The sequence below is a fragment of the Coenobita brevimanus genome, chromosome 66 (genome assembly GCF_032717465.1).
Source record: "Coenobita brevimanus isolate Jiangsu-jjx chromosome 66, ASM3271746v2, whole genome shotgun sequence".
Classification (NCBI taxonomy): Eukaryota; Metazoa; Arthropoda; class Malacostraca; order Decapoda; family Coenobitidae; genus Coenobita; species Coenobita brevimanus.
This window is the reverse complement of record NC_137019.1, coordinates 33,720,746-33,742,081: the sequence shown is the minus strand read 5'-3', so window position 1 is coordinate 33,742,081 and position 21,336 is coordinate 33,720,746. Positions and strand designations below refer to the sequence as shown.

Here is a 21,336-nt window from a genome sequence, read left to right as displayed (position 1 = left end):
CTTCCACAACTTCTGTCCTACTGATTTCTTCTTGCCTTCTCACCTCCCTCCTTCTCCCAGCCATTCCCCAGCCACTTATACTCGCATTACTTTCATTCTCTATGTTCAACAATTCCTTAAAGTGTTTTCTCCATCTGCTCACTTTTTCTCCCTTCTCCACTAGTAATCTACAATTTTTATTTTTCACTCCCCCACTAACTTCACTGCCACCCTGTCTTACTATCTTCAGTTCTTTCCAGAACATTTTCTTACAGTCCCTTCACTTTACACTCAAATTCCTTCCAAATTCCTCATCCACTCTCTTCTTACTCTTAATAATCTTTTTGCCTCCTTCTTCCTTTTTACATATAACTCTCTCTTCCGCCTCTCTACTTCTTTCACGCCCCTATTTCTCATCCATTCATTGTATGGTTTCTTCTTTTGTGCCACAGCCTGTCTCACCTCTTCATTCCACAATGCTGTTCCTTGCACCCCCTTCCGTCTTCTCTTCATCCCACACACCACATCACATGCTGCACATATTTCTTCTGTGAATATCTTGCACACACCATCCACGTCCCCCATCTGCTCCAATTCATGTTTGCCCAATCGTTCCTCCACTTCTTTCTTATATTCTGCCTTTTTCTCATCCTCTTGTAATCTTTCCACTCTCCTTGCAACTACTCCTTCCTCCCGTCCTCCCCTTCTTCTATTTCTCCATCTTACTTGGACCTAGATTCTGGCCACCACCAAGCAGTGGTCAAAAAGTCCACTTGCCCAGCCTCTATAACCTCTTGCATTCATTACACATCTTCACATCCTTTCATCCACACACACATAATCAATCATTGCCTTCCTTTCATTCAGTTCACCACCCACCCTTCTCATCACTCGCCATGTATACCCGTGGATCATTTTGTGCCTGAAGAGGTATTGATCGTTCCTGAGACTAAATTTTGTAGCAAGTAACTGTTACCCCTATAGGTGTGTGAAGTCAGATATGGAATAAAATCAACAAAATTGATCGAAATACGTCGCCTGAAGCCAGATACGGAATGAAATCAAAATCGATTGAAATATGATAACCCCCCAAACCCCGCAGTTACCCAACTTTAACCTAGACTTGGAAGCTGCTGAAACCTTTAAAAGCAGCTTACAAGGTGCAGTTTAGGCCTCTTCAGCCACCTCGGCACAGCTGGAATGCTGAAATGGGCGATACCACAGGGTGATAGTTGCGCGTCACGACCAAAGAAATTACTTACGGGACGATATTTAAACCTTCGTGAAGTCACATTTGCGTCGTAAGTACCATAGAAAAGACCCCCCTCCTCAAATCTAGGGATGTAATGTCATAGTGCACACTGAAATAACCGACAGACGTGGGTGGAACAAAGGAAAGTTACTCTAATTTTCCTAACTCCATATCCCACTTGATACAACGACTGTCAAGTTATCGTGATTACCTTAAGTCCATATTGTGACTCGCTGCATCTGTCACCCAACAAAGCCACCTTTACATCATAGTTCTGTCTTTCTATTCTCACATTCACCTCCCCACCTTTTCTCCCCAGCATGCTGATATCCATGGACTTACTGCTCGGAGTCACCTGTTGCACAGTTGTGAGTCCTGAATCATGGTATATGTTGAACCCACCCATTTTCCGCTTTCATCTGTTCCCCTCTGCTTTTCTTCCAACTTTAGACAATAAAGGAATTACTACGAACCACATAGTTGTCATCGTCCACACTGTTGGACACAGGACAGACGTCAGAGTTGTTACGAGTATCATTGGCTCCTGTCCTAGTGCCCACCATGGCCACGATGGCGATTGAGAGGTTGGTCCGAATCATGTAAGCCAGCGTCAGTCCAAGGAACACAAGCAGGCCCATGGTGTGTCGTGCACCCCAACCATTCACTGCTAAAGGACAGAAGATAATTAGTAGTTGTTTTTTTCTTGGTGTTTTTGAAAAAAAAAAAAAAGTCTTTAAGATACCCATTCTACACTGTCAAGTACCAGATCCTGAATGTGATATCCGTTGCATTATACAACAATAATTGTAGATCACAGTGCCCATGTGGTGACAGTTGATGCCTGCTGGAGATTTGCCATTTGTAGTAAAAAAAAAAAAATGCCTATCCAAACAGTGCATCATCCTTTTCTTTCCATTCACCATTCCACCCGATCCTCTCCACTCCTCTTTTTCACTCCCCTACACTCGTCTTTTTCCAAGTGAACATGAACTGACTAAATTGGCTGAAAGTAACCATAGTGGATATAGATCTGAATGGCTCTGAATGGCACTGAATGGACCTTACTGGAGTTACTTGAACTGACAGAATTTGACTTAACTGAGCCTGATGCATCTTCACTAGGCCTGAAGTGAGCTGAATAGGCCTAAAGTGATTAACTGGACCTTGTACAGACGTTGAAAAAAGTTCGTTTCCTTTTCCGTGGACTAAGGCGTTTGTAACACTGCTTGATGGAGAGATATCCCCTCCTCCTCCCTTCCTCATAGTCCCACACTCCCGCCCAATCCCCACACTTTTTTCTCCGTCCCAATAACCCCACTCGGTACCCTCCATACTCTCGCTCACAGCCAGCTAGGGGTTTCTGTACTTGAAGCACCTCTCTAGTTACGTGTAGTCCGAACAACTAATAAAGGAATAGTACAGTATATATATATATATATATCATAAACCAAGTTAGGAAAAGATTTACTACAGTGTGTGTGTGTGTGTGTGTGTGTGTGAGAGAGAGAGAGAGAGAGAGAGAGAGAGAGAGAGAGAGAGAGAGAGAGAGAGAGAGAGAGAGAGAGAGAGAGAGAGAGAGAGAGAGAGTTAAAAGACAGGGAGAGACAGGCGGAGACGAAGAGCGAGTCGAAAAATGAGAAATGAGAGGACAGTCAAGGAGATAATAAGAAGGGGGGGAGGCAAGGAGAGAACAACGAGAGCTAAGAAGAGAGAGAGAGTGAGAAGAAGAGACTGAAAGGTGATATGAGATACAAGCAGTGTGAAAGGGAAAGAGAAAAGGGAGATGTGAATAGAAAGGCCGGGAGACAGAGAACTAGAGACAAAAGGTGAGGCAACTGAGAGAAAATGGGAATGGAGCAAATATAGAAATAGGGATAACAAAAGGAAAAAGTGGGAAAGACAGCTACGGAACGGAATACTGAGAACGATAATGAGAAAAATGAGAAAAAGAGGCAAGGTAACAGGGAGGAGGAAGAAAGCGTGTTATTCTGGCGAAGACGCAGGCAAAGAACTAGGCAGGATAAGACGAAAGCATTGTGGATGAGTAGAACGAATGTAACATTCAAGTAAAAAGGGAAAGAGAAATTTGCAGAGAGAAAGAAGAGATTAAGGGTGGGAAGAAAATAGGATAATTTGGGGGACAAGAAAGAGGAGGGGGATGTTAAGAAGAGAAGACAAGGGGAGGCAGAGGGAGGGAGGGAGGGAATAGACAATGGGAAGAGCGGAATGAAGGAAGAGATTTCGGGTGACAGGGAGAGACGGATAGAGGAGAGAGATAAAGAGCATGCAGTTATTACTGAGGGAATAAAGCAGTGAAGGAAATGGATTTAGAACAAGTAAAGAAATAAGGAGAGAGTAATGGAGGAAAAAAAAAGTAAGACATGTGACAGATGAAAATAGTAAGACAAAGTTGAGCCACAGGGAGGGAGAAAGAAAAGATGAATGAGGTAATGAGGGAGTGACAGAGGGAGAGAGACGAAGGAAAGGAAAGAGAGAGGGAGGAAAGTGGGGACTGGGCAGATAGCTATAAGGAAAGGGGAAGGGAGGAAAAGGAAACTGGGGATGAGACAAAGGGTTCAAAGGGAGAGAGAGAGCGAGGGGGGGGGGGCAGTACACAGACAAGCACAGACAGATAGGTCGACAAATATCCAGAAAGTGTGTGTGTGTGTGTGTGTGTGTGTGTGTGTGTGTGTGTGTGTGTGTGTGTGTGTGTGTTTGTGTGCGTGCTTCCGTCCCTGTGTTACTCCTATAACACTGTTCCACTTTTTCACCTGCATGTTTTCTTCCTCTCTGCTTCATTTTCTTCTCTCACTCACTTTTTTGTTATCAGTATTTCTCCTGATTGTTCTTACCATTCCAAGTCTCTCTCTCTCTCTCTCTCTCTCTCTCTCTCTCTCTCTCTCTCTCTCTCTCAGTATTCTCTTCTTCCCCTCCTTTTCTTCTCACTCTTCTTTCCATCTCTCTTTCTCGTCCCTATCTTACATAATTTTACTCTCTCTCTCTCTCTAGGAATAAAGAGATTGTTCTCACAGTCTATACCTCCTTTATACGGCCTCTTCTTGAGTTGCTGTGGAATTTTGGTCGCTTGAAAAAGACATACGTCGACTTAAAAAGAGTTCAGGCGACTAAGGTATCAGGTTAGCCTGAGGGCTGTGGAACTTTTTAGTAGAAACTCGTAGACTACGAGGTCAGCTCATTAAAGTTTTTGATATCTGAATGGGTTTCACAATCATTTCATAGAAAGTTGCTTACTCTTAACACGAACTCAGGACACAACCATGGCTGGAAGCTGAAAAAAGAAAACAATTACCAGCAGAATTACGTGAAAACGTTTTCAGGTGCAAGATCTGCTCCACATGGAACTGACTCAACATGGACGTTGTTAACACCACGGTAGAGAAGTTTAAGGGATTCATCGGCAGGATCTTACACTAAAATAAATGTGAATTGGATATGCATTCCCAGGCAAACAAGAAGTATCTCCACGGTATGGGCTGCATAGTCATTAAGATCTTAACTTTTCCTTGTAACTCCTCTCTCTCTCTCTCTCTCTGTATGTATGTATGTGTGTGTGTGTGTGTGTGTGTGTGTGTGTGTGTGTGTGTGTAAAAGAGGTGTCTACTACCGCAACATTTAATCACAGCAGATTTATTCTCTCTCTCTCTCTCTCTCTCTCTCTCTCTCTCTCACACACACACACACACACACACACACACACACACACACACACACACACACACACACACACACACACACACACACACACACACACACACACACACACACACACACACACACACACACACACACAGTGTAGTAAATCTTTTCCTAACTTGGTTTATGATATATATATACTGTACTATTCCTTTATTAGTTGTTCAGACTACACGTAATTAGAGAGGTGCTTCAAGTACAGAAACTCCTAGCTGGCTGTGAGCGAGAGTATGGAGGGTACCGGGTGGGGTTATGGGGTCGGAGAAAAAAGTGTGGGGGTTGGGCGGGAGTGTGGGACTGTGAGGAAGGGAGGAGGAGGGGATATCTCTCCATGAAGCAGTGTTACAAACGCCTTAGTCCACGGAAAAACAAACGAACTTATTCCGACGTCTGTACCTAACCTGAAGCTGATAAACATGTATGGATCTGTAAAAATTGGAATTGATGCATCTTCACCTGAAAAACCAAAATACACCTGGAATTGCGTAAGTGGTTAAGAAAAGTAATAAAAAGACCTAAATTGCTTTACGTGAACTTCAAAAAATGTCTATATATCTATCTATTGCCAGACGCCTTAATCCCGTACGGGATGGCCACAAACAAATCGCCTCCATGTCTCCCTGTCCCCCGCCATTTCACTGCCTTGCTCCCAGCTCACACCTCCCTCTCTCATATACTCGTACTTCTCCAATCCATCCCTCCATCTCATCTTGGGCCTCCCTCTCCCTCTCTCCCCCTCCACCTCACTCACATACACTCTCCTCGTCAATCTCTCACTCTCCATCTTCTCCACATGCCCAAACCACTTCAGTGTGATTCTTCTAATGCTTCCTATCACATCCACATCCACACCACAACGCTCCTTCACTTCCTCAATTGTCATCTTGTCTCTCCATGTGACTCCACAGGCTCCTTTCAAATAACTCATTTCAACTACTCTCATTTTCTAATTCTGTCCCTCCAACAAGGTCGAAGCTTCACGTCCATACGTTAGAGTTGGTATCACAATACTTTCAGGTAGTAACTTTTTCACTTCCATGCTCACTTCCCTGTTTCTTATCACAGCTTTCAAGGAACCGGCAACCTTTCTTCCTTGGTGTACCTTTTCAAGCACTTCACCCTCTAAACTTCCATCCTTACTCATCACGCTATACAAGTAACGTACTCACATTTCCCTTTCCTCCTCATCCAACCTCACTTTACATTCACTGACTTCGCTTCACTCGAAGACCATCACTTTACTCTTCTGTACATTCACCTTTTGATGCCGTTTCCTACACACTCTCCCAAACTCATCCATCAAGCCTTGCACCTCCCCTTCGTCTTCATTTAACAACACAGTATCATCTGCAAACAGCAGTACAGGGAGTTTCCAAACACTGCCCTCTCTCACTAGGGCTGCTCCAACATCCTCTGCCCTACCCTGTATCTCTTTTATAACCCCATGTACTGAACAACCATGGAGCATGACACATCCCTATTTCAATCCAACCTTCAAATAGAAATATTCACTCAGTTCACTATCCACACGCACTGCACCCTTAGCACCTCAAACATATTCTTCACGGCATTCAACAAGTTCCCGTCTACTCCATATATTTTTAATACTTTCCACAATCTATGTCTATCCAGCCTGTCACATGCTTTCTCCAAATCCATGAAAGCTGCATGCAACTTCTTTCCTTTCTCGAGAAACTTTTCCACTAAAGATCTAAGAAAGAATATCTGATCTACACAACCTCTTCCCTTTCTAAAACTTTTCTGTTCTTCAACTACTTCCTCTGTTATTTCCCTAACTCTGTCAATAAGTTTCCTACCTTGTACTTTTCCTATTACACTATGAAGACAAATGCCCCTATGATTACCACATACTTCTTTTCCCTCTTTTCCTTTTTACAGGGGAATAATTATATCTGATTTCCAATCCTTCGGGACTCTACCTTCCTCCCAGGCCAATCTGCACATCTTCCACATCAATTCTACTACTATGTGTACCCCATGCTTCATCATTTCACTACACATGCCATCAAATCCTGGGGCTTTCCCCAATTTGACTTTCTTCATTGCTTCCACAACTTCTATCCTACTGATTTCTTCCTCTCTTCTTACATTCCTTTGTCTCCCAGCCATTCCCCAGCCACTTACACTCGCATTACTTTCATTCTCTATGTTCAGCAATTCCTTACAGTGTTCTCTTCATCTGCTCACTTTTTCTCCCTTCTCCACTAGTAATCTACCATATTTATCTTTCAATCCCCAACTAACTTCTTTGGCACCCTGTCTAACTCTCTTTACGTCATTCAAGAACATTTCTTACATTTCCTCCATTTCACACTCAAATTCCTTCCAAATTCCTCATCCACTCGCTTCTTACTCTCTCCTACTAATCTTTTCACCTCTCTCTTCCTCTCAACATATAACTCTTTCTTCCATCTCTCAACTTCTTCCCTGTGCCTGTTTCTCATATGCTTTCTTCTTTTATGCCACAGCCTGTCTCACCTCTTCATTCCACCATGCTGTTCCCTGCATCCCCCTTTCGTCTTCTTTTCACCCCACACATCACCTCACATGCTGCACAGATTTCATCTGTGAATATCTTGCACGCACCTTGCACGTCCCCCACCTGCTCCAATCCATATTTACCCAATCGCTTGTACACTTCGCTCTTATATCCTGCCTTTTTTTTTCCATCCTTCTGTAATCTTTCCACTAGCCTTGTATGAACCCATGGATTGCGAGCCACAGCTCAGGCTGGGTAGCGTTGTGTAGCTAGAAACAGCTCAGGGTGTGCTGACCCTGCATTACCATAAACAACTCAACCCCTACGCAAACTTACGCATGACTCTACGCAAAGACAGAGAAAGAGATTTTTCTCTTTTCACCAGCTGATGCCCTGAATGTTTATCTTCAAGTTTATGATAAACAAAATTTCTTTTTCTTTCATTGTTCATTACTCCCGTATGTAAACTTATGCATGGCCCCACACACAAATGGAGAGAGAGAGAGAGAGATGATTTTTTTCACCAGATGATGCCCTGGATGTTTATCTTCAAGTTTGTAACAAACAAAACTAAAAAAAAAAAATCTTCATTTTTTGCACACCACGGGGTGGAATAAAAGAAAGATAATTGCGCAATCTACGGGTGAATTACTTCCTCCTGTTCTTCACTTCTTCTATTTCTCCATTTCATTTGGATTTTGATTCTGACCACCACCAAGTCAAAAACACTCCCTCATTCCTTTCAAAATTTTCCATGCATGCGCTCACATTCGCCCAGAACTCTTCTCTCACTCTGCTTGCACGATCTTGCGTTGGCGCATACCCGCAAACAATCGCCCACATTTGTAGTCCAACTTTCAATCTTACTCACACTAAGTGAATTTCAACATATTTGACTGGACATTACTGGATGTTTAGGGACAGCACTAATCTAATATAAACTAAATGAACCTGATTTGACTTACACGGACTTGAAGTTGCCTCACTGAGTCTCACTAGACCAAAATGGACATGAGGCGACTGATTATACTGGTACACTGGTTGACAAAATTTGAAAAGTGTTATGGTTCTAGTATATTTTTAGATGATTCTAAGCAACATGAACCTGTAAACTTCGAATATGATATCCAATTTTCGCCAGCACGTCTAGTTTTCGAGAACCATTATACCATAGGATAATCTGCTCATGTGTTGGAAAATCCGACTCGACTTCTATCATAGAGACAGATAGACCTTGCAAAGTTGCATTCACCTAGTAATTGTGGCGTTTATATCAGGTTCAGTTAAGTACCTGAACCACAAGATATTTAACAACTCAAAGTGATTCAGCCACAGCCGATAGTCGGGTAAAATTTTCCCACCATGAAGCAGATTATTATTATTTTCTTTTTTTTGACACCAGTGTATGCAATGATAATCTTATATTTGCTATTATCCCATTACAGATTTTCTTTACTGTTATACTGCCTTGATCTGTGCTGACAAGCAATGAAGCACCGCAACTGTATGAATGCATTAGACTCTTTCTGCTACATCTACGGGCTCTTTACACCTGAAATCCTGAAGAGACCAATCACAAGGAATGTTAATAATGCTTACAAACATTACTTCAAATGCCCTGATGGTAATCAAGACAAGAAGTGAGCACCCCATAAGGGATGCAAAATCAGTGTAAACCACATGAAACGGCCATCAGGTATGTCTTTCGCTATACCAGTGGTTTGGTGCGAACCAAATTTTCACTGTCCTGACTGCTGCTTTTGCCTCACTAACACCAAAGGGAATTCAGTGAAAACCCAGTCCTTGATCAGGTACCCTAATGTACCTTCACAAAGGCAAGCACCCCATGGCCCTGAGCTTCCAGTTCCAGATCCTCCATTAAGTACCACAAGTGAATCAGAATCTAGCGAGGAGTGTTGCATTGATGCCGACTTTCAAGAAGATTTTGAGAGCAAGGAGCCACACCTCATCAGTCAGGTAGAGCAGTATTACCTTATAAGAGACCTTAACTCCCCCAAGGAGAAAAATGATTTCCTTGGATCTCGACTCAAGCAATGGAACATGCTACGAGATGGAATTTGTACCACCACCTTCCATCATAGACATGAAAAGCTCTCAATGTACTTCAAGATGGATGACATGCTTTATTACTGTTATGATGTTGTATCGTTAATGCAACACCTTTGTAAGTCTCGTCGTTATCAAAAAGGAAAATGGCAGTTGTTCATAGATTCTGGTAAGAATGCACTGAAGGCAGTCCTTCTCCATAATGGAAATGAGCTTCCTTCTGTTCTAATTGTGCATGCCCATGGAATGAATGAAAGTTATGAAACTATGAGTACCTTGTTGACCGCAACTAGCTACAAAGCACATCAATGGAGCATCTGTGGGGACCTGAAAGTGATTTGCATGCTTCTAGGACTTTAGGAAGGTTACACAAAGGACATGTGTTTTTTCTGCTCATGGGACAGCAGAGCAGACGCTAAGCATTACACACAAAAGGAATGCCCAGTGTGACCGAAAGTTATGACTAGAAGGTTCAGCTGTCTTAATAATCCTCTTGTTGACCCTGAGAAGGTAATCTTGCCTCCACTTCATTTGAAACTTGATTTGATTAAGAACTTTGTGAAGACCATGGATCAAGATGGTGCTGGCTTCCACTGATTGCTAACGAAGTTCCAAGGCATTGTATCTGAGGCCAAAGTAAAGGCAGGTTTTTTAGATAGTTCCTCAAATTCATCTTATACTCAAAGATCAGGATTTTGTAAAGAGCTTATCTGAGCTGGAAAGAGCTGCCTGGGAAAGCTTCATGGTTCTTACCAAGAACTACCTAGGAAATTTCCGAGCATCGAATTATGAGGAGCTTGCGGACAAGATGCTCATGAGTTACCATGCACTCAGTGCTCGAATGTAGCTCAAGGTAAATTTCTTCCATTCTCATTTGGACTTTCTTCTGTTTATTCTTGGCAATGTCAGTGACGAACGAGGCGAAAGGTTTCACCACGAAATTGTCATAATGGAGAGCCAATATCAAGGCCAATTCAATCCAGATATGATGAGCGACTATTGTTGGACTTTACAGCGTGTGAGTAATTGCTCCTATAAATACAAAATGCAGAGGAACTTCTTATGTGTAAAGGTCATGCAATAATGTTTTGTATATATACCGGTTTGTGCTTAGTATATGATATGAATTAAAGACTAAGTATATTATTTTTTTAACAGTATGTACACTTATTGACACTTTTTTGACGAATTTGCATGTTTCATGGAATTTTCCCTCATGATGTTGTACAAGGTTACGTGATGGCCAAATTTTAGGGTCAGTTTAGGAATTGCAGGTAACAAATTAGTTAGAAACTGGTGAGAATAAGTCAGAACCATTCTGGCTGTTGACCAGTTATTATACGTATGTACATGAAGTAAGCTAAATTACTTTAACCTCTTTAGTACGATGGCATCCTTCGTACAGAGTTCTTCACGTCCAGATGATTTATTTGAAGCTATGAGAGACTTCATGCTGGAGGGATTATATATGGTCTTCATTACTCATATCATCCAAGAATCATATCAGTAATAAGTAGTAATTAAAGATGATACAGTTTCAATATGGAGTCCCGTACGTAATGTAGAGGGGTGCGTGTACCAGCACATTTGCGAAACTCAGCTTTAAGGACATGGACTAAAAGGCCTTATTTAAGTTCACAGCTACTCACAAAACCTTGCTAACCTTTGTAGGAGCTGAAACACTGGGACTCAAATATATCATTTTCTTCTTATGTCTTCTTTCCTTTTTTCCATCTTCATCAGAAATAACTCGAAAACAAAAAAGGTAGACACGAGCGTGTTACACAGCAAAACTCTCTTTAACAACCTAAATGCATGCCTAAAAGAGCACTCGAGTTGCAACGAGCTAGTTGCAGCCTAGAAACATTCCTTAGGACTCGGGCGTCATGTCACAATATAGAAAGGTCAACTGATTTATGCTCCCCTTTTTCATGCAAGCATCATAAATATTATGTGTACTGTATCAGTAATCACAGCAGTGATTATCAAACAGTCAAAGGACGATTTAATGCCGTTTCTCAACCTTTTCAACCCCTCTCATAGTCAGCCCATATTTCCCATTCCTACACACCCTTTTATTCCAGCATATGGCTAGAAGCGTTGTCCTTAATTATTTAGGAAAATTAACAATCATGTATTTTCACAGTTCATTTCGTACCTGAAACGAGATAAATAAGCATCACGCTAGCAAACAGCATATTTACTGATATTTTTTACATTGGTTCTTTGTTGCTGATCTAGAATGCAAGGTCACCTGCCATATAGGATGCTGAGCAGACCTTCTCAATGTTCAGTTTATTACTACCTAATTGGTCTTGACAGAAACCAACATAGAAAATGCTACCTCAGAAAGGCATGGATCTTAAGCATCGTCGGATTATAAAGTCCACCGCATGATCATAAATACCGTACCATGACAGACTATATACTCAACCACATGGTCATCAACGTCTTCACGTTGTCTTAAACATCACCACCAGGTCATCAACATCGTTACATGGTCATAAACACAGAAACCACCACATTCTCCTAAGCACCACTACGGCCACAACAACCACATGGTGGAATAGACTGTAGCACCAGTCGAGCAGGGCAGTACTCTCAAGGTGGATGGAAAGCTGATGACAGGAAGAGCTGGAGCTCCCGTTTCATCAGCCCTCGGGACTAGGTCCCGACCATCCCCCTTTGCTGAACTTTTTCAGTGTCTCAGTAACACAGAGAGTAGACCAGCATGCTCTCCAATACAAGTTTCTCCAACTATCAACACCAAACTACATGCACAGTACACACCACACTTCCTTTTCAAATTAAAAAAAAAAAAAAAATGGCGTCGATTAACATAGCCTCGGAGTCCCCAGGGGGGGAGACCATAAATGCCCCCACCTTCAGCCCCTATCCCGGTGACGACTCAAGGTGCCTGGAAATACTGTCTGACTCTCTTCTTCTTCATTTCTGCAACATTAGCGGCCTTTCCTCTAACTTTCGCTCTGTTGAGCACAATCTCTCCTCCTCTAAACCTCACCTTCTTTTCCTAACTGAGACTCAGCTGGCTGAGGCAACTGACAGCAAACCCTTTTCTGTATCCTCCTACTTTCTCTATACTTATTTCAAAGCCAAAGGTGGCTGTTGTGTATATATACACAACAACTTATCTTGCTCTCATGTTCCTGAACTCAGTTCTTCTGAATTCTCTACACTCTGGCTTCGGCTTTCCTGTCATTCTCTGACTAAATATATCTGTGCTGTTTACTTATCTCCTAATTCTACTGACTATCAAAAATTCTTTGACTATCTTACTTCTACGATGGAACACATTCTATCCATTTCTCCTTTCTCTGAAATCTCCATTCTTGGAGATTTCAATGTTCACCACCACCTTTGGCTCTCCTCTCCTTTCACTGATCCACCTGGTGAACAAGCCTATACCTTTTCTATCCTTAATGACCTACAGCAGCTTGTACAGCACCCTACCTGTATCCCTAACCGCCTTGGAGAGAGCTCCAACATACTTGATCTCTTCCTTACAACTAATCCTTCTGCTTACACTGTTAATCTTTTCTCTCCGTTGGGCTCCTCCGATCACAACCTTATCACCTTAACCTGTCCTATCGCTCTGGTATGGCCTGCGGACCCTCCAAAAAAACGTCGTTTCTGGCACTTTGGAGCTGCTAATTGGGAGGCCCTCAGGCAGTACTTCTTTGATTTTCCCTGGAATGATTATTGCTTCCATGGCCGGGAGCCATCTGGGTGTGCCTTGCGCATTACGGAGGTTATTCTCTCGGGCATGGAAGCATACATTCCTTTCTCATATCCTTTGACTAATGCACGAAAGCCTTGGTTTAATCACGCTTGTTCTAATGCTGTCTGCAACAAGGAGAGGGCCTATAAAAGGTACCGGAGCCAACCCACCCCTGAATCACATCTTTTATACATTTCTGCCCAGAATTGTGCTAAGTCTGTTCTTCGCTCTGCTAAAAATAATTTTATCCGTACAAAATGCTCTCAACTCTCTAACTCGAACTCTTCCCGCTCCTTCTGGCACCTTGCCAAAAACCTTTCTAATAACTTTACCTCATCATCCTTCCCTCCTCTTTTCTACTCTGATGGCTCTGTAGCTATTTCTTCTACTGATAAAGCAGATCTTTTCGCTCAGACTTTCTCCTCCAACTCCACCTTAGACGATTCTCAAGAACTGTGCTTCTGTGCTTACTCTCTGCCTAGGCAAACTCTTTTGCCTTTGTCTGTCAACTTGTACCTTTCCTTCTTGCTGGAAGTTTGCTCTCATTCAACCAGTCCCAAAGAATGGTGACCATTCCCAACCCTCTAACTATCGTCCAATTGTTTAACATCCTGTATCTCAAAAGTTTTCGAGTCAATTCTTAATAGAAAAATTTTAAAGCATCTTTCCTATCACAACCTTCTTTCTGATCGTCAGTATGGGTTCCGTCAGGGACGCTCCAGTGGCGATCTTCTCACCTACCTTTCAGACTCCTGGTCATCCTCCTTTCGGGACTTTGGCGAAAGCTTTGCCATTGCACTTGACATCTCAAAGGCTTTCGATCGAGTCTGGCATAAATCTTTAATTTCCAAACTGCCCTCTTACGGTTTCTATCCTTCTATCTGTGTCTTCATCTCTAGCTTCCTTTCTGATCGTTCTATAGCCGCTGTTGTAGACAGCTATCGTTCTTCTCCTAGATCTATTAACAGTGGTGTTCCTCAGGGCTCTGTCCTATCACCAACTCTCTTCCTTTTATTCATCAATGACCTTCTAAGCTGTTCATCTAACCCTATCCACTCATACACTGATGACTCCACCCTTCACCTTTCCATTCGATTCCCACAACGTCCATCTCAGCAGTTATTTCAACAGGCAAGGGATGAGGCTATGGCACACCTAATGTCTGACTTGGCTCGTATCTCTAACTGGGGTAAAAATAATCTGGTTGTTTTTAATGCATCAAAGACTCAGTTTTTGCACCTATCAACCCGACAAAATCTTCCACAGGTATACCCACTTATGTTTAATAATACTCAACTTAATCCTGCATCATTGTTGAACATGCTTGGGGTTTCATTTGCTCGGGACTTATCTTGGAAAGATCATATTACATCTCTTGTAAAATCTGCTTCCAAGAGATTGGGTGTGCTAAGCCGACTCCGTTCCTTCTTTATCCCTGCACAATTGTTGACTCTATACGGGGGTTTTGTCCGCCCCTGTGTGGAGTACAACTCTCATGTATGGGGGGGCTTCCCACATAAAGCTCTTCTAAATAGGGTGGAGTCAAAGGCTTTTCGTCTCATTAACTCTCCCTCTCTTACTGACTCCCTTCAACCTCTGTCTCTTCGCCGCAGTGTTGCATCTTTATCTCTTTTCTATCGTTACTTCAATGGTCACTGTTCCTCTGAACTGTCTGCATGCATTCCTCCACTTCTATGACGGGTGCGTAACACCCGTCTAGCAGCAAACTCTCACCCCTTTTCTGTCCAACTCTTTAATGGAAGAGTCAACCGTTACTCCCAGTCCTTCATTTATGCAACAGGTCAACTCTGGAACTGTCTCCCTCTGTCTGTATTTCCTGCTTCCTATGATCTCCAGTCTTTCAAAAGCAGTGTGTCCAGGCATCTCAAAATGAATGGATCTTGAATTTGGCTCTCTCTTGTATTTTGTTTTTCTCTTGGAGGGAACAGTATTGCGGGCTCATTGCCTTTGGTTCCTTCTTCCTCACATTAAAAAAAAAAAAAACTACCGTATGTCATAAACATCAAAACAACCTAACAATGAACACTATCACTTTGTCTTGAACTCACAAAGCCAAGCTGCTTGTGACAAATATGTCAAGGCTACACCAATATTAACCAAAGTTTCAGAAGCAGCGAAAAGTATGGTTCACATAGATGGTACATCTGGAAGCCATCATGGAAGTTCAAATAAACAAACCCAAGAGGATGCTGATTTTATTGAAAAGGTGAAGCACATAGTTTCAACTGCTGTGATTAATCAATTTCCTTCTATGAATAACAATGATCTGGTAAACATTGATACTAAAGAGAAAGATCCACCAAATGATATCATCTTTGCAAGGGCAAAAGGCATTTCAGCAACGATAAAAAGCTCAAGAAACAGGATCTGCAATGATTTTTCTTCCAGAGATACAACGCTTTCCACAGCAAAAGAAAACCAGTCTGAATAAAAAACAAACAATTCTGAAAGTTTACCAAGAAGATTCAGCAGTCACAAGAACTTTATGCTTCATACAGAAAAGTGGTGAAGCGACTCGAAGGGAAGCATTTTCACACGAATGGACACCTTATCCAAGCTCACTGTTTTAACCTGACCCCAAGTTTCCAAGCGGCTTTGCCATGACTAAAGGCAATAAGTGAAATTTTATTGTGCACCTCGTGGCTGAAAGTGATGGAGTCACCCAAACAGATATGTTACCTGCATCTGGGTTTCCAGCTGTTTTTATTATTGATGCCATGGCATTTATACAGAGGTTCCAATCCCTTGGTGCTAAAACCTTTGGTAATTAGTCGAACGATATGCAGCAAAGATAATGGAAATGAAGCCAAAAGGAGCGAACGAAATCCGTTTTGTTGGCGATCGTTGTGATTTTTCAAGTGAAAAAAGTCTTAAGGCTGATGAAACAATGCTTCGTGGAAACACCAGCACACCACAGTTTCTACCAGCAGAAAATGTTAGCATTTCCAACTGGAAAGTCCTTACGAAAAGTTCCAGGAACAAGGCTAGTCTGCTGGATTTCATATCACAGATGATTTGTGTCAAACAAGACACCCTTATACCAAAATTTATATCTCTTATCCTTGGTGGTACACTTTCCAGCAAAGATAAAACTGTAAGGATTAGTAGAGGCAGTGTTCATGAAACTGAAGAACTCAGATATGAAGAACACGAAGAAGCAGATAGCTCATCTTGCATATGCAACTAGACTTTATGAACAGTCACGTGTTGCAGTCCAAGCAACAGACAGGCATTGTAGTCCTGTCCATGTACACCCGGCAACAGTTCCGCCTGGGCCCCCCAGTAGCGAGATATAGTAGATGTGGCAGCAGTGTGTGTGTTTGTTCGTTTGTACATGCTCGAAAAATGTTCGGATCGTCAACTCTCTCACTCCATTGTGAACGTGAATCGGCCTTTGTCAGCAGTTTTAATTAAAAGACAAATCTTCTTTAATCTGTGCTGATAATGCTAGATACTGATTACTTAATGACCTGAGAGAGAGAGAGAGAGAGAGAGAGGGGGGGGGGAATAAGTTATGAAGGATATCCAATCATCTTGGAATATATTGTAACGGGTAGCAATGCAACAATATTTCTTTTTTTTTTAATTGTTGTTAGGAATACAAAGTGTCAGTAACCTGAAACGATCCACAATAATGACTGGGAAAACTATTATCATGTCCAATACAAACAACCTAACTGTTCGTCCCCCCCATTACGACCCACCTACCGTCCTTACCTCCCATCTCTCCCCCATAACCACACACCAGCCTTCTATCGAGTGAACTCAAAGGCCGATTCACGTTCGCAATGGAGTGAGAGAGTTGACGATCCGAACATTTTTCGAGCATGTACAGACGAACAAACACACACACACTGCTGCCACATCTACTATATTTCGCTACTGGGGGGCCCAGGCGGAACTGTTGCCGGGTGTACCACTGCTGTCATTTACAGTCTGTGACAGAAATGTGGATCCAGAAGCTGGATAAGTATTTATCAGTGCATGAATTTGTACAGTTGTTGTCACATTAATACCAAACAGAAAAACAGACCCTTGCACGTGCGCTGATACTCGCTTAAGTGATTTCTGGAGGTGACAGCGTGAGTTACATTTATCATCGTGGAAAAAGGAAGGCAGCCAAGACAGCTTTACAGAAAGCTGGACAGTCTTCAGAGATATCATGTTACGGTGAAAGTGGTGCTGAACTGGAACTAAAAGACGGCATTGTTAAAGAAGCAAGAGCTTTTATGGTCAGTCTTTTTGTTGCCGAGACACTTGAAGACCTAAATGTGTTGAGGGAACATGTTTTTGCATCAAGCAGAACAGATTCGCGAAACTTACCTCCTACAGAAAGTGCTTTGCATCAGCATTTATTTCGTGCACTATACCAACTTATTGTTTAAAGCGAGCCAACATATGAAAATTGTCTCTGCCACCTGCCATCCAACATGGCAGAAGAGTTGTCAGTGGCATACTACAACCCATAATGATGACCAAACCAGCAAAACCAACAACAGCAAAACCAGCTTTTTTGCGGGTGCAAAGTATCAAAGTGCTAATGTAACTGCCTATGCACAAAAGCACAGGTACCCTGTTATAAAGGATGTAATTGCCTTGGTAAAGCTGATAAATGCGAACTCACTGAGGCCCGAGAATGATCTGTATTTAGCACACCATAACAAAGACGTAAGAAACTCACCCGTTTGGTAAAGTCAGTAAGTTCTGGGGCTGAGACAATAGCCAGTTGATTCACTTTATAAGCCTGTGTTGCCAAAGATATAATTACTATGTATTTCTCTGTTCAAAGAAGATCAGTAGTTTGACATTTTTTGATGAATGAAGTGATACAATGTACCTGGTAGTTATTTTAGACACACTAGTCAGAAACATGTATATTTTGTTCAGTATATCTCATATTCTCGTATGTATTTTTTCAATAAAATTTGAAAATATATTTATATTACAGAATTACCATGTTGTAGTGGGTTTAATGAAGGGGTGTTTAGTGCATTCAAGCTGCAAAATTAATACTATGAGGTTATGACACTACTGAGTTTCAGATAAAGTGTTTCTTAATTGAATGCTTTTGACACAACGAGTCACTTCTAAAGTATGCTTCATTTTATGGATTTTGCAATGAGATTTTTATTAGTATCTTACTTTCCCGTGCTCTTGGAATGTTACAGATTACAAAAATATAAGACAAAAAAGTTTATCAGTCAGGGCCGCTTATTCCTAAATTTGAGGGGCTGACTCTCTGGCTAAACTCTTACAGTTCCACCAACTTTGTTTCAAATCAGATCGTTTGAATTGACCTCACATAGTGATCTAAACTTTTGACATTTTCTTATGACCTTGACCTTTGATTGTTCTCAATATCAAATATTATCTTTGTTTTAACCTGAACTATTTCACAAAGTTTAGACATTTAATCAAAACTGTTAATGATGGCCTTGCAGTCTGACGATTGTGCCAAAAAACAATAGGCCAGCCTCGTATGTGATACTCACCTCATCCAGCAAAGTTTCATCCAGATCAGATCAAAATTAATAAATTTATATCGTGTACGTAACTGACATACGGTTCAGTATGTCGCCTTGCTCTGTGGCCTTGAACTTTGAATATTAGATCTTAAAACTGAATCCCTTCATTGTTGCCTGACTCATAATTCCTATACCTATATTAGTTTGCATCAGATCAAAACTGTTTGACAATGACCTGTAACCTTGGACTTTAATCTTTCCTTATGACCTAGACTTTTGACTCACTGGTCTCAATATGGAACTCATATATTCTTGACTTGTCCTGAGCCTTTTCACAAAGTGTAACTAAATTGGATAAAACTAAATTAGTTGATCTCGCCCTGTGATTCAGATCTTTGACCTCTTATGTTTAAAAATGTGTACTTCTTGGATGATCCTCAACATTTTCACCAGTTTTGGCTAAAATAAGATCAGAACTGTAAAACATATACACAAGTTGAAATTTGACCTTGACCTTTGATTCTACTCAAGATTTTATAGCTTTATTTTTCAGTTTTGCTCACCCTTTCATCTAAGTCCGGTCTACAGTAGATGAAAATTGGCTAAGGTGCTTTTGTTTGGTCAGCGTTAGACATGGTCATCTAGCCGTGACCATTTATCTATTGCAAAAAAAAAAAAAGCTTTTTATACAGAATTTTCCTCTATTCTTCTGGTTAAAATCAGATATAAACCTTGATTTGTTTTCGTACATCACACACACACACACACACACACACACACACACACACACACACACACACACACACACACACACACACACACACACGCACACACATTGTGAAATCAGTCTTTTCATGGAATGCCTAGTCAGTTCGTGAAAGTGAGTGTAAATTGGAATGGGTTAATTTAGGTTAGGTTAATTTAGGCTGCTTAGGCTGAGGTAACCTAGATTGAGTTTAGGTTAGGTTAGGATAGGTTAGATGAAGTTTGGCTGATTTAGAGAACTCTTAATATAACAGCGTTCGTCTAAATTAACTTAACCTAACCTTGCCTAATGTAACCCAAACTTAACCTAGATTTTCCAAGGCTAACCTAACAGCAGCCTAAATTAACCTAACATAAATTAACCCATCCAAACTTATACTCATTTCACGAACTGATTAGGCATTTCACGAAATGACTGATTTCACAGTTTCCGTATATCTATCTATCTATCTATATACTGTATAAATAAATAAATAAATAAATAAACATATCTATCTATCTATCTATCTATCTATCTATCTATCTATCTATCTATATATATATATATATATATATATATATATATATATATATATATATATATATATATATGGTGAGGAATTGGAAAATGTTGTCGAATGAAGACGAAGGGGAGCGGCAAGGCTTGGTGGATGAATTTGGAAAAGTGTGTAAGAAACTGAATTTAAAGGTGAATGTAAGGACGAATAAAGTGATGGTCTTTGAGAGAGGTGAAGTCAGTGAATGTACAGTGAGGCTGGATGGTGAGGAAATGGAAAATGTGAGTACGTTCAAGTACTTGGGGAGTGTGATGAGTAAGGATGGAAGTTTAGAGGGTCAAGTGCTTGAAAAGGTACAGCAAGGAAGAAAGTTCCTTGTTCCTTGAAAGCAGTGATAAGAAACAGGGAAGTGAGCATGGATGTGCAAAAGTTACTACATAACATTATTGTGATACCAACTCTAACGTATGGAAGTGAAGCTTTCACGTTGTTGGAAGGACACAAGCCAAGAGTGAGAGCAGTGGAAATGAGTTATTTAAGAGGAGCCTGTGGAGTCACATGGAGAAACAGGCTGACGAATGATGATATAAAGGAGTGTTGTGGTGTGGATGTGGATGTGATAGGATGCGTTATGAGGAACACACTGAGGTGGTTTGGCCATGTGGAGAGGATGGAGGGTGAAAGACTGACGAAGAGAGTGTATGTGAGTGAGGTGGAGGGGGGAAGAGGGAGGGGGAGGCCGAGGATGAGATGGAGGGATGGGGTGGCGAGGTATATGAGAGAGGGGGGTGTGAGTTGGGAGCAGGGCAGTGAAATGGCGGGGGACAGGGCTACTTGGAGGCGATTTGTTTGTGGCCACCCCAAACGGGATTGAGGCGTCTGGCAATAGATAGATAGATAGATATATATCCCATTGAGCCCCGGGGGTGCTGGGCGAGGCACAGCACTGGGAGGGTACTGAGCGTACCGGCCTCCGCCTGTCGGCTCATGGTCGCATATCTCATAGGCCCCAACCCGGGGGTTCCCTACTTCGTAAACACTTGAAAAATCCCAGTTCTGTCCAGTACTCGGGACACTGGGCTCCAATGGGTTAAAGAGACTGACAGGTTTGCCAGCCATTAATCCATTGAGTCCTGGGGGTGCTTGGCGAGGCACGGCACTGGGAGAGTACTGAGCGTACCGGCTTCCGCCTGTCGGCTCATGGTCGCGAAGCTCATAGGTCCCAACCCTGGGGTTCCCTACTTTGTAAAGACTTGAAAAATCCCAGTTCTGTCCAGTACTCGGGACACTGGGCTCCAATGGGATATATCTATATATATATATATATATATATATAT

General features: G+C 41.8%; 1 protein-coding gene across 1 annotated transcript in view; it reads right to left on the bottom strand.

The window, feature by feature from the left end:
- Positions 1 to 7,785, bottom strand: part of LOC145405335 (putative inorganic phosphate cotransporter) — a 360,438-nt gene extending 352,653 nt beyond the window's left edge. The window contains exons 1-2 of the mRNA XM_080276747.1: positions 7,782 to 7,785; positions 1,705 to 1,895 (exon numbers count right to left, since the gene is read on the bottom strand). Coding sequence (XP_080132873.1) covers positions 1,705 to 1,895; positions 7,782 to 7,785 — 195 coding nt within the window. The remainder of the gene's footprint in view (positions 1 to 1,704; positions 1,896 to 7,781) is intronic.
- Positions 7,786 to 21,336: the final 13,551 nt, after the last annotated feature.